At 40.2% G+C, this 13039-nt stretch overlaps 1 protein-coding gene across 6 annotated transcripts in view; it reads right to left on the bottom strand.

Moving 5' to 3' along the window:
• The window catches only part of MTDH (metadherin), a 34893-nt gene extending 22324 nt beyond the window's left edge, over positions 1-12569 (bottom strand). For all 6 annotated transcript variants that reach the window (XM_074146003.1, XM_074146004.1, XM_074146006.1 and 3 more), the window contains exons 1-4: positions 12162-12569; positions 5796-5900; positions 1378-1459; positions 733-912 (exon numbers count right to left, since the gene is read on the bottom strand). In XM_074146003.1, coding sequence (XP_074002104.1) covers positions 733-912; positions 1378-1459; positions 5796-5900; positions 12162-12569 — 775 coding nt within the window. The remainder of the gene's footprint in view (positions 1-732; positions 913-1377; positions 1460-5795; positions 5901-12161) is intronic.
• Positions 12570-13039: the final 470 nt, after the last annotated feature.

Raw genomic sequence — 13039 nt, 5'->3', positions numbered from 1 at the left:
TCAGTAGATTAAAAGTATGTCAAAAAGCTAAACTGTTTGTGTCTTCAGATTCTTTTAGCTTCTTAAACCATTTCTCAGTTGCAGCCAAATACGAATTCCTGTGCCTACACACAGTTTAAACCAGCCTATGCAACTTTTTTCTTAAACAGCAGCAGCCACAGAAGTTAAAGCCTCCATTTCCTTACTGAATCCTTAGTTATAGTAATTGGCCTCTAAGTCTCAGGCAGATGTGCCCCACCATTACGAACAGCTTTAACATAGGTACTACTAAATCAATGTTGGAAAATGCATCCACATGTTAAGCAATGAATGATGTGTAAAGAGATCTCACGGGCACAACCTTCCCACAGGGAAGCGTTTAAAAAGGTAAGGAGTCGGTGCTGCCTGCAGCAGAGCTAAGGGTGCCTTTGAAGTTTCCAGAAACATAAAGGACAGAATCAGCAGACCACAAGCAAAGGAATGGGGCATATACCTATGCATTTGTGAAGCTATCTGCGTGGAGGCCAGTGTCTCAACTACTTACTCCAGAACGTTCTCTCCTGAGCTTCCCCAAAAGCGTGGCTCAAAAAAGGGGGAGTTTTGCACAGTAAGTACCTTTACATGCCTTGGAATAATTTCCTCATGGGTTACACCTCTAAACATACCTACCATACGTCCAAAATAGTCACTATTTAAGCATTCAAGTAAAGTTATCTTTCTAGAACACATTCACAGCCCTATTGACCATCATACCTTTATTCTTTCTGAGACCAACTGGAAGCGATGGTGTAGGCATCAGTTGTTCAACGGATACAGTAACTGTATTTTCCATCCCTTGGAGATTTGATTCTCCTGAGCCACCATCGGTCAGCACCTTGTCTCGCTTACGCTGCTGCCGCTTCTCTCGGTTACTGATCTTAGTTTCCCAGGCTCCTAAAACATCCGCCAAACAAAACCATCACTGAATAAGTCAGACAGCAAAAAGGAAAGAGTTTTAGCTTGTTTCATCTCAAGCTGAAGCTTAAGTACAGGTTTAGTTTAGAAATCACAGACATGGCAGTCAACTTCAACATTAGTTTGAAAACTTGAACAACTGGCCAAAGGTACATTTTTCTGGATGCAACGCAGTAATACTTTGCTTCACAGAACAAAACATGAACAACATGAGGGCCCTACTATTAACAACTTTTCTCAGTTTTTGTAAGTTGTTAAAATCTGTTGAAGTTACTAAATATTGTTGTTTCAAAGATCAGATTTACAGATACAATGTATGACTGTGGAGTTATGACAAAATGAGTTTGTGTTTTCTTATGAAGCAAAAACTAGTAAATCTTGTTAAACAGCATTTAAACCAAAAATACGTCTAATTGCATTTGTGTGTGTGTTCGTGTTCAGTACCTTCATCAACTTCCTTTCCATCTAGACGTGACATATCCTGAACCGTTTTAGCATCTCCCTTTGATTTCTTTTTTTTCTTTGACTAGAATAAAAATAAAACATTATCTTAATAATTAATTAGTGATCACTTGTCACAGTGATTTAGAACTCCTCCCCATCAAAATATAGGAGTACATTTAAAACAGATTTTTCAGGAACCCTTTGTATGGACAGTGCCTTGAAAGGAATGCTGAACAATACTAATTCCTCAACATAAGTCAAAACTATTGAAGTAACAAGAAAGACTTATGCAGTACATAAATGGCACGTGGGGGGAACAATTACTTATGCTACAGAGCACAAAGCCTGGTGGAAGAAGCTATGCTGATGGCATCACAGTCACAGATTAGTATGAACTGTCTGGCAGGCAGATCCCACTCAGGCAAAATCTATTTTGTGCAGAAACAAGTATAAAGTTATACATAGAGAAATGAAGAATGACAGTGACTTCTCTAGAAAAAACAGGTAAGATAATTCCAGCATGGAAAATTACTTCAAATCAGGAACTGTGATTACAGTCCATACAACAGATATACAGTGTTTTTTCCCAAGGTTTCTCCAGTTATGACTTCCTGGCTATACACGCAGAGATAAATGAAGAGGGACGAAGATATGGAGATGACTACTTCCGCAAGCAGCTTTGGTGCAACAGGTAGCAATATAAACTGTTAAAAAGATAATACTGAGAAAAAAAGATGAAAAGTGACCCAAGATATTGGGAGAGAGTATATCTCAGAAATCCTTGGTGTTGAATCTTTGATAAGCTGAAGTGAGGGCAAATTGACTTGACTACCTTTTTAGAAAGAAAATACAGTACTGAAAAGCTTTTCAATCCAGTGAAGAAAGGTATAAGTACTACCAGATAAACCTTTTTAAAGAAAGATGGTTATCCACTCAGATGTTATAAGGGGAACTATTCAGTGATTCACTGTCTCTGGAATATTCGAATAAGGATACTCTAAGAATGCTGGATGTCTTTCTGAAATACGTGCTTCTGCCAGAGTAAGACTAGCAACTGCCAGCTTTATACCCAAGTTCAAATGACATAATTTTCTAGTCTCACATGTGCAAGAAGAGTATAACATTCTCTCTGGAACTCAGAATTGGTAACAGCTAAATTACCACCACAGCTGCAGCAGATATTCTACAGGCCCACAATGGCACACAGCTCATAAGCCTTCGGGTTAGCATGCCCCAGAAGTACCATGTAGCTTTAATACAGGTACTGAAAGCAGTACAGCTTGTTAGTGCAGCACTACAGATAAAGAACATTGCATTGCTTATATGCAATGCTGTGCCAACACACCTCTAACACTTAGGGAGCTGACTTGAAAACTCATGGTTTACTGTACTAGGGGACCCACAATACAGATGCAGCCAAACTGAATTATCTCACTTATTTGCCCAGTAGACTATCTTTACCCTCACACCAGCTATGTAACTTCTGAAAAGTCTCCAAAAGAGAAGGGCCAGTTTCAAAAGCAACTCAAGAAGAAATGGTTCTAAGAATATGAACAAGCCAAATTATTTGCCAGAGAACCTTCTAAGGAAAGAATTAAAAAGGAGAGTGAAAAACAGCAATTCAAAACTGTGTTTCATGCTATCTTGGAGCTCAAGCAGAGGAAAGATTATTAAGTTTGTACCTGCATCTCTCATTTTCAGCTACACTGAGAATGGAAGTTGAGGTCTTAGAATCTCACACACACAAAGCTGTAACTACCCAACTGTCGTCTGGCACTAAGAGAACACCAGAAATGACTTCAGAAGTCTCCTGGACAGCAGTTTAAGATGACTGCTCCTCCAAGTTATAACTCGAGTTTCTTAAATAACTAGCTTCTACAGAGATATCGACATGAAAACATCAAACTTTAACAGTTATAAAAATAAGTTTGCTACTAACAAACACTGTTTTTAAAAAGATCAAGAATTCAAATCTTGAAAATATATTTACTTTCCTAAACAGAGTTACTAGAACCTCATCTGAGAAGCCAGAACCATTAGTTATCAAGTTTACTCACCACCTGCAGAACTTAGTGCTGTAACAGTCACTATCTCAGTAACAAACTGACCAAAACAACAAGAGATGTTAAAGGTTACTGAGCAAGCCAGCCCATAATTTTGCAAAGCCTATTTATTCAGTGCCACCTTCTGCAATACAGAAAGCTGCCAGTGTTAGCTCTGCCACCAGCCAAAGAGCACAGGAGGAACTCAGGAAGCCTATCAAAATTTTTCAAGTCTTTAAGATGCTCTGTCCCCCTTGGAAAAACAATAGAAAAATAAACCTTTCTTCCTCACCCCTAATGGTCTGTTTGTTTCTAGTATTTAAGACAAGGCAGGTGTGTGTTCACAAACAGAATAGGCAATGAAGTTTTAACATCCTGTAATCTCATCCACAGAGTCACTTCTTAGACACGGTCCCTTACACTAAAACCAAAAGAAACCCTGTTCCGTGCAACTGACTAAAACAGAAAAAAGGTAAGAAACTATTCAAAGTGTCAAGAGAATCATAAACCCTATGAACAGCCACAATCCAGACATTACCCAAAACTTCCCTTCCCCCAAAGCAGAACCAGAGGATACAACTTAAATGACTATCCTGAAAAAACATGCATGAAATTCACAACCCTGAAGCAGCTAAGAAATACAGAAACACAAAGGGAGTGTGATTTACATTGAAAGCATAAATTCAAGCTCTCCCCGCTCCCCTTCACACTCCCCCCCCCCCAATCATACCCTTCAGGTCATAGATTATATATATATATATATATATATATATACACACATACACACACACCCCTCTTAAATCCCACCCATTGACTTGTACCACCCATCCCAAGCTATACAAAGACACAAACACAAGACACCTTACAATCAGCAGGTTTATAATGTTACAAATGTAACAGATGACCTGAGAGGCTTAACTTTACAGGCATCTAATTATTCGGTTAACTGTAGTTTAAAGGAAGTTCTTGGGGATGTTTTCAATTGAAAGGTAACAATCAACTCCTGAAGCAATTATGCTTTGCCAAGGGTTCTCCAAAGTGATAGAAAAACATAATTAGTTAAACAAGCATCCATATCCATACAGTGGTACTGATTTCCTGGAGCCGCAGTTTCAATTTAAAATTCAGATCGCTCAGTTTGCAATTTTAAGGTAAAGCTCGAGTTTAGCATTTAAACACCTTACCTACTTGGAAACCTGCTTGAAATAAAGTGAAAGTTGAGAAGAAAAATACAGTTATTCCTTCAGGATCAATTTTTTCTTTGTTATTGAAAAAAACCCCACAAAGTCAATCTGATACACAACACATGGTGAAGAGAATGAAGTGTGCAAGATGAAATTTTAAGGCAAACCCATTTCACAGAAAAGCCTTTTCGCCAATGCTAAAAACATTTAGAGCCCTATAGCCAACTACCAGGATACAGTCTTTTAACCAACATACTAACTGCAAAATAAGTTACTAAAGGATAGTCAAATAAGTTAATTAAAGCTTAAATGAGCTAAACAAATTACAATAATCAACTACTGGTTTCTGACTATTTACACACAGTCATTTATTTTTCCTCAGTATAGTTAGAACAAATGCATTTTGTTCAAGAAAATAAATCAGACATCCATGACAGCAGGAAAATTTCATGCACAACGTTAGCAGAAGAATCAAGCCAAAAATTATTGTCAAAGGCCTATCATAAATATATCTACATTGCCTACAAATGACAGCACTTATGATAAAGCTAGAAGATATTAGTCCTCATAGTGCAAAAAATAACATTGGCATTAGTATGGTTACCTTTTAGATAAAGCTACAGACCAAGCTTTAAAGAGATGTTTTTAATGTAGCTGTTCAATTTGCGTAACAAAAAGCTCAGACCAGACTTCAAAGCCCGTATTTGTCCTCAGAAATTAGGAACCCTAATCACTAATGGATACATCTGACAAAAGAAAAACAGGCAAACGTCTTAATCCTTTGAATAGTAGTCCCCCAATTGTTAGATCGTTTACAAGCCACTTAACAATACTATAATTAGATGCAATCATTATGTTGCACCTCCACAGAAGCCAGAAAAGATGAAACACAAACTTAATTTTTGTAGGCTTAACATTTTCACACGGTGAACAGAGATATCAGTGTTTAGCAGGGGGCAGGGAGGGGGAGTCTGCTTGATGCAAACGCTTCATAATAAGGCATGATCTCAGAAGTTAAGAAAATACCATTTTAGCTCTTTCCAACACCGAATTAGATTAGTACTCTTCATAGTAAGAAACAGTTCTCTTAACTCATGTTAAGTGTCAGGATTTCAAATCACAAGTAGAATTATTAGATACTGAAATAACGTGCACTAAACTTTGACACTGTAATTTCATATTGATAACTGACCTTTTCATTCTTCTTTTCTGCATCCACAGGCTGCTTTGTATTTTCTTTACGGACAGTTTGTATTACTTCATCCTCAGATACATCAATGAAAGACCGTCCATTAGGCTGTGTAAACAATAAGCGTGAATAATAAAAAATTTGGAAAAAGCAGATGAAGCAAAGCTCAAGTTACACTATTACTGAAATGCCGCTATTTGTTGACTGAAAAACACTCGCAAGATTGTTAAGTAAAGCAGAGTCATGGGTTGGTGCTCAAAATATCTACTGCAATTCTATATTTACCAAACAGAAATGAGAAAGGAAAGAAAACAGGTCTCCTCATTTTACCTCAATCCTACTCAACACAGGACTTGCTTATCAAAAGGTAAATTTCTGGAAGTTACCAGCTTTCAGAACAGCTACAGTTCTTTGTATGCATGTGCCATAAATTACCTAATTAAATGAGCACATTTACCACTTTGTAGCAGTTCAGCAAGGGGCTGTATTTTTAAAATGATTTCTACCTTGACCAAATTTCTGCAATGTCTACCTACGCATATCCCTCACGGCTCTCTTCCTTCACAAGTTAAACTTCATAGTAGAACAGAAATTAGAAGTCAAACATGAAGCATGACTAAGCATGACATCCCATTGTTCTTTTCAGACAGACTTGATTATAGGCGTTACAGTAGTTTAACCATTTTCCCTTCTACATAACAAAGGAAAGAAAATTAGCATGTATTATTTAACATATAAAGTTAAAACTCTGGACAGTCATTAAATTAGTCTTTATCATCACCTTTAACAACAGAGGCACGCACCTTAGCCCATATATTCACTATGCAAAAATAAAGTCATGTTTACTGTTAACAAAAAGCTATGACTGAAGTTACTGTGCTTAACTACAGAAAACATGAAAATAAGCAAAGCATTATACTACTGTTAGCCATTAACTTCACTGAGTGAAAAACAATTGTCAAGAATAGTAATTGATATTGAGTCCACACAAATTTCATACTGATTCACATTCATTATGCTTCAGATAGACTGAAAATTTTTAAATAAGACATTGAGCGTAACTGCTTCATAGTTGCTTTAATTTCTGCAATTTCTATTTAAATAAAGTTTTACCTATATTATCTTTAGTTATTTTTGTTATTAAAAAGCAAAAGCTATTTTAACTCTGCATCATACAAACTCAATTGCTTTAAAGTAAAACAAAAAACATATTACAACTTAGTGCAACCTACCCCTTCAATTATCAGAACTGATCCTCAGTTCAACTGGTACAGGTACTGAAGTCTTGCCATATTATATTATGCTTACAAATCACCCTTGGCATGATTTCACCAGTGCATAACATAGTATTGCTTACTGTAGTTAGCCAGCATGCCAACTTCTTATTTTCTAACTATTAATAGAAATAGAAAGATCAGGTCACCTAACCCTTCTCCTGCAACAGCCAGCTTTAAACTAGACTTTTCCTATCTAAGAAGCAGTACATTTGCCTCAGCATTCTGAAAATGAAGTACGTTTTACAGATCTGTGTCTCAAAACTCTCTCAAAAAGTTCCTCTCAACAAAGCTCCCAGTACTTGATTCCACAGGGATACCAAAGACCTGATATTCCATCTTTGAAAATAATCCGTTGCCAAAAATCAGTTCTTGAACCCCTCTATTTTCTCCAGATTCCACACAGCCATGTTACTAGTGGTGTGATATCTTTCAATCCATGTTAGTACCCATGTTGTTTAAGATCTTAAGCTGGAGAAAGAATCACTTTTCCAAGTTATTTAGCAGTAGAGCTAGATAACAGATTTGCTGCATCTAGTATTGGACTCGTGTGAAAAAAAAATATGTTTACAGCCAACTTTAATTCTGTACGTTACTTTGCTTCTTTGCTATTATATATATACACCTTAAATTGAAAACCACTTACTTAATCCTTCTCAAAAATTCAACAGACAAAAGTTCTAGTCTTTAATTAAAAAAAAAAAAAAAAAAAGAAATCAGCTGTTTGTCCCAGAAGTAATAAACTAACTCATATCCTTTAAGAACCCTCTGGAAAAATTCATCCACATGACTATATAAAATGCTGTCTGATCATCTGATCATGTAAACAAACACCATAAGAAATATGTTTAAAAAACTGTACTTTGATACATTCAGGGGGAAATGTATCCCTGAATTTTAATAGTCTCCTTTCCAGTGGAAGCTTTCGGCATTTATTTTCTGCCCACAGATGAATCATAGAATTTTAACAAAAATTCATGTGACCATTTTTGGATATACCAGAGATAGTAACAGAAGCGGGAAAGAAAAAAGCTTTTCTATAGTATTCAGAAACATTTCTTTTAAAAGACAACTATAGCCAAAAAGACTAAGTTTAAAACTTTATGGTAATATATAAAACATCCACTGACAATATTAATGCATGCAAATTATGCAATTCATTATTTGCCATCTTTTTTTCTTCATCCTAAAAGCTACAGGGAAGATGGAACAAGGCAGAAATGGTGCTATCAACAACACTACTGATTTCTGAACACATTTCTTGCCTGCTGACCTTTAAATCCTGATATTTAACTAAACCTTTTTCACACACATTAAGGGCGTTAATGTAAAACAAAAGTAGAATAAAGGTTCTGCTAAGATTGTTAAAATGAAAAATATTTTTCTTTAAATATGGTACAGTGCAACAGATAACTCAGTTTCACACTTCAAATGGCAGTAATGAAATTGCTATCATTTGAGTCTTAGAAAGGCCGTATTAGCCAAAGTCCAGAGTTATATATTATAAAGATATGCCTACTTAGCATATCTTTGGCCAAGGAAAGAATCTGTTTGCCAATATTATTTTCTGTAAGCCTCTCTTAAGAAAGAAACTACGCAATTTTCTCTTTGAGCACTGGAGAATCCTGCAGCCCTACTTCTGCAATTTGACTAACATATACACAAGTTCAACATGTGAGTATCAGTTGAAAATATGAAAAAGTCTTTATGCAGTCTATTTCTAATTACAATAAGCACGTAATTAAGTGCAAACAGTCATAGCCTGAAAAGCTCTTTCAAGTAGATCAACTAGGAAACATTAATGCAAATGTTTCTACTAAAATGTGTAGCATTTACTGTCCAGGTGTACTTCAAACAATAGGAAGTCCATAGTCAATTTGGTACTTTCTGCATCTACAAATAGATGGTATGAATTGCTTTCTAAAGCTGTAACATAGTACAGAAGACGGTTACTCTCAAGTTTCTATGGTGTTTTGCACATTGTACAGAAACCATGTAAGAACAGTTTCACCTTTTTTTCTGCTGAAGGTTTAAAAAGTAGAACAAGAGGCACAGCAATTATTCAGAAGGGAAAGGAATTAAAATTACAGATCAAGAGATTTTTGGAAAGAAAAAAAATTTGCAACAGGAGCCAAATAACTCTGACAAGAGACAAAGAACCAGAAAAAAAGAGAGAAAGAGGCTTCAGGTGTATTGTACAGAATCTAAAGTATTGATACCATGATACTACATTGCTCCAAGCAGCTGGAGAAAGCCAGAACTGGCTCTGTAAACTAACTATAGTGTTAATGAATGCTATACCGTTTCAGCTTCATTTTTTTTCTTCAGTCTGGCCATTGCAAGTAAATAAACAGAGTCTCATAGTTGCTACTGCATCCAGTCAACACAGTGCTATTTAACTAAACTTCTTTTACTAAAAATATCAGATAAGTTGTACTCTACCTATACAGGAACTGAATAAAGCCACATGCAAGAAACAAAGCAATAATACTCTTCCTCAGAAAGGAAGAGCATTTCTGATCCGGAATAATGAGTTACGCATCACCTGCCATATGATGAGCTCAGTAATTCTGTACTAAAGTATACCTACAGCTTTTAATTAGACATCTGTAGTGTGCTCTTTAATGCTACAGACCAGTTGCTCTAAGCTTTCTGAAACGCCCGCAATGGAAATCTAGACCCAGGCACAGCAAACCCTGTAGTAAATCTACTGATAATAGGCTTACTCTTTTCCCTTCACAGACCTCAATATTAGCATCACAGCACACAACACCACAAGACAAAAATGACTAGGCAGCAATCGCCAAGAATTTTTGTTGCATCTTTAAATTTCCAATGTTATTTTGAGAATTTTTCATGTGAAAGTCAGAAAATATTGGGACATACTAATACAGGTCCCTATAAACCTATCTTGGAAAAATAAGCAGGAGGCAGGCCTATTCAACTTTGCCACTGGTATAAATTTGCACTACAGTTAATGATTTGGTTTGTGCATTTTCTTTTTGGGAAAGCTAGGGTGTTTGGGCTTTTTTTACCCCTCTGCTTGGAAATACTGAATACAAAGTACTATAAAAATAACTTTTAAAATTGTAACAGTACAGAATGACAGTTTGACAGCTGAAAAACTATTTTACTATTTTGATTATGAAAATATTTTTCTTACATAGCCTTAACTTTCATTATTTTGTGCCTGAGTGAAAACCTGACTAAAAGCTTGAAACAATACAAGTATTCATATTCACCAAAAATTTCAGTTAATTAAGTTCTATACAAAATTAATACAAAGTTTGCTTTTAGGAAGCCTGGCACTACAGAGTACTGTCAAGTTAACAGTGTATCTACCTCTTCAATCTATCTTCTGTTGAGACATTTTTTAATGTCTTCAGTGATGACTTGCAAGAGTTTATGCTTTGTTTTCATACTGGAGCTTAAATAAAACAAGCAAAATCTAAATTATTTCTAGGATTAGTCTTTGTTTTCAAGAAGGCATAACAGATCCACTAAATCTTGAAGGATTTGCTCTTCAAGATGGCAAAAAAAATTGCATCTTCAGCATGGCTTCTCCAAAATGGAGACCTAGCTACACTGGAACGATTCTGCTTCACAACTGCTTCCTCCTCTTGGTGCTCAGCATTCAGACTCTTGCAACTTCCAGAATCAACTTCAGTAGTTCACTGCTCAAAGACAAGTTGGTGGCATATACAGACTTTTTTTTTTTTTTTTTTTTTTTTTAAGATTTTCTAGCCTTAGCTTCTCATTAAAAAAAACACCCCAAACTTCTCAAGTTTCAATACTGCCACAGACTTAAACAAAGGTACAAACTCATTTTCTCTCCTTTTTCTGGTCATTAGGTACACAATTCAGATTTTATAGAGCAAGAAATAATTAAAAGACACAGTTGTAACAGGCAGGGGACATCTGCTGCACTTTCATTCCTATAATCCATTTGGACATAAATAGGATTACAAACATACTAACAATATAAAAGCTATAGAAGCAATCCCTTCAAGCCCCAAAACTATGGTAACTAGAAGCTTTAGAAGCACAGTTGATAATTTCTGCATTTCTACTAATTTTTTCATTAAGTGCATGCATACTGTCAAAGATGGAATGTTCCCACACCACATACTGAGGATTTAAAAAGAAAAAAAAAAAAAAAAAAAAAGAGACAGGAACGAGCTGTTTTTAAGGGGCTGCTAAGACACAGATTTCCTTATTAAAGGAGATGATCCTTACTGTAACAACTAAATCAGACATATTCCTATTGAGGCAAGCTCACCACAAGATTGATGTTAACAAGTTCCGTCGAAAAGACACAGCAAAATGCCTTACTCAAGTTTGAATCATCACAGCATTTATGGGGCTTACAATGCTACTTCCAATAGTCTGTACCTGCCTGGACTGAAACTCCTGGCTGGAAAACCTAAGCCACACTAAGGTCTCCACTACTGGCTCCTAACCCTGCAAGCATTCGATTAATAATAATGAAAAAATAATGCTTTATTATAATTGTTTCAATTAAAAAGCTTCTAAAAAGAGACGAGCGAGCGTTTTTCCTTCCCACCCAGGACTACTAACGTGTAATTTCCGTGTGTGCGCGCGGCTCCTCCAGGTTCGCAAAGCAACCGAGTAACCCAGACGACATCAGTCAGCTCCGGAGCAGCCAGCCGGGACCCCCCCCCCCCCCCATCCCTCACACAGGCAAATATCACCCAGGTGAACCGCACAGCGGCCCTGGGGGGTACGACTCTACAGCCTCCAGACCCTGCGAGCGGTGTCCTCCTTCTCACCGGTGCCTTCTCACCTGCAAGCCTTTCGCCGAGGAGCAGGCACCGGGGAGAAGCAGCCGCGCTCTGGGCCGCTCACCAGACGCGACCTTCCCCTTCCCCACCTTCCCCGCCTTCCCGCGGGGGGCCTCGCCGCGCCCGGCCGGGTGCCGCCGCCAGCCCCGCCGCCGCCGTCCCCATCCTGCCGCTGTCAATGAGCCTTTCATCCCCCCTCCCCCGCCGGCGCCCAGGCCCGGCCGCCTCCCTCGCCCCACGGCGTCCTCACGCCTTCCCTCCCGAGCGCCGCGGCCCTCGCAACCCCCCCTCACCCGCGCCGTTTTCTCCGGCAGCTTCTTCTTGTTTCGCTTCTTCTGCTCGTCGCCTTTCAGGTGCAGCTGCTGCCCGGGGCCTGGGCCCGCCGCCTTGCCCTGGCTCCCGCCGGCTGTCAGGCCGGCGCTGGCCGCCTCGTCGCCCTTCCTCTCCGCCGCGCTCCGCGCTGGCTTCTTACGGAGGCCGCCTCCGCAGGCCACGGCCAGGAGCAGCCCCAGCAGCCCCATCCCCAGGGCGGCCGGGACCACCAGGGCGAGCCAGGTGGGCAGGCCCTGCGGGTCGAGGCCCAGCTCGACACCCAGCTCGGCACGCAGCAGGCCCAGGCCGCCCGACAGGACGTCCCGCACCCGGGCCGCCGCCTCCTCGGCCTGCTGGGCCGCCGCCTCCTGCCAGCTCCCCACAGCCATCGCGGCCCCCTGCCCCGCAGAGGCCCAAACCGGGCGGGGCGGCGAGGGAGCGCTCAGGCCGAGCGCATCGCGGCCTCCGGAGAGCCGCGCTCGCCTGCCCGAGCCGGAGCTGCCGGGGGTGGCGGTGGCAGTGCTGGGGGCGAAGCAGGACGGGACACGAGCGGAGCCTCGGCGGGACGCAGCTGCCTCAGCCCCGCAGGCGCCCAGGTCTCCTCCTCTTCCTCCCCGCCCTCCGCCTCCCGCGCAACGTCACCGCCCCGCCGAGGGCCCGCCGCTGCCGCAGCGCGCCGCCGCCATGGCCGCGGGGCGGAGGGTGACGCCTGAAGGGCGGGCGCGGAACTGCCCGCCTCCCGCCCCCTCAGCGGCTGCCTGGCGCCCTCCTCCTCCTTGCCCGGGGCGGCGCGGAGAGCAACCTCGACGTGGCACCCAGCGAGCGGGGCGTGAGCGGCGGAGCCAAGGGGTTACTCGGC

Source organism: Numenius arquata, chromosome 3 (assembly GCF_964106895.1).
Source record: "Numenius arquata chromosome 3, bNumArq3.hap1.1, whole genome shotgun sequence".
NCBI classification, from domain to species: domain Eukaryota; kingdom Metazoa; phylum Chordata; class Aves; order Charadriiformes; family Scolopacidae; genus Numenius; species Numenius arquata.
Note: the sequence above shows the minus strand (reverse complement) of the source record. Positions and strands in the feature narration are given on the sequence as shown.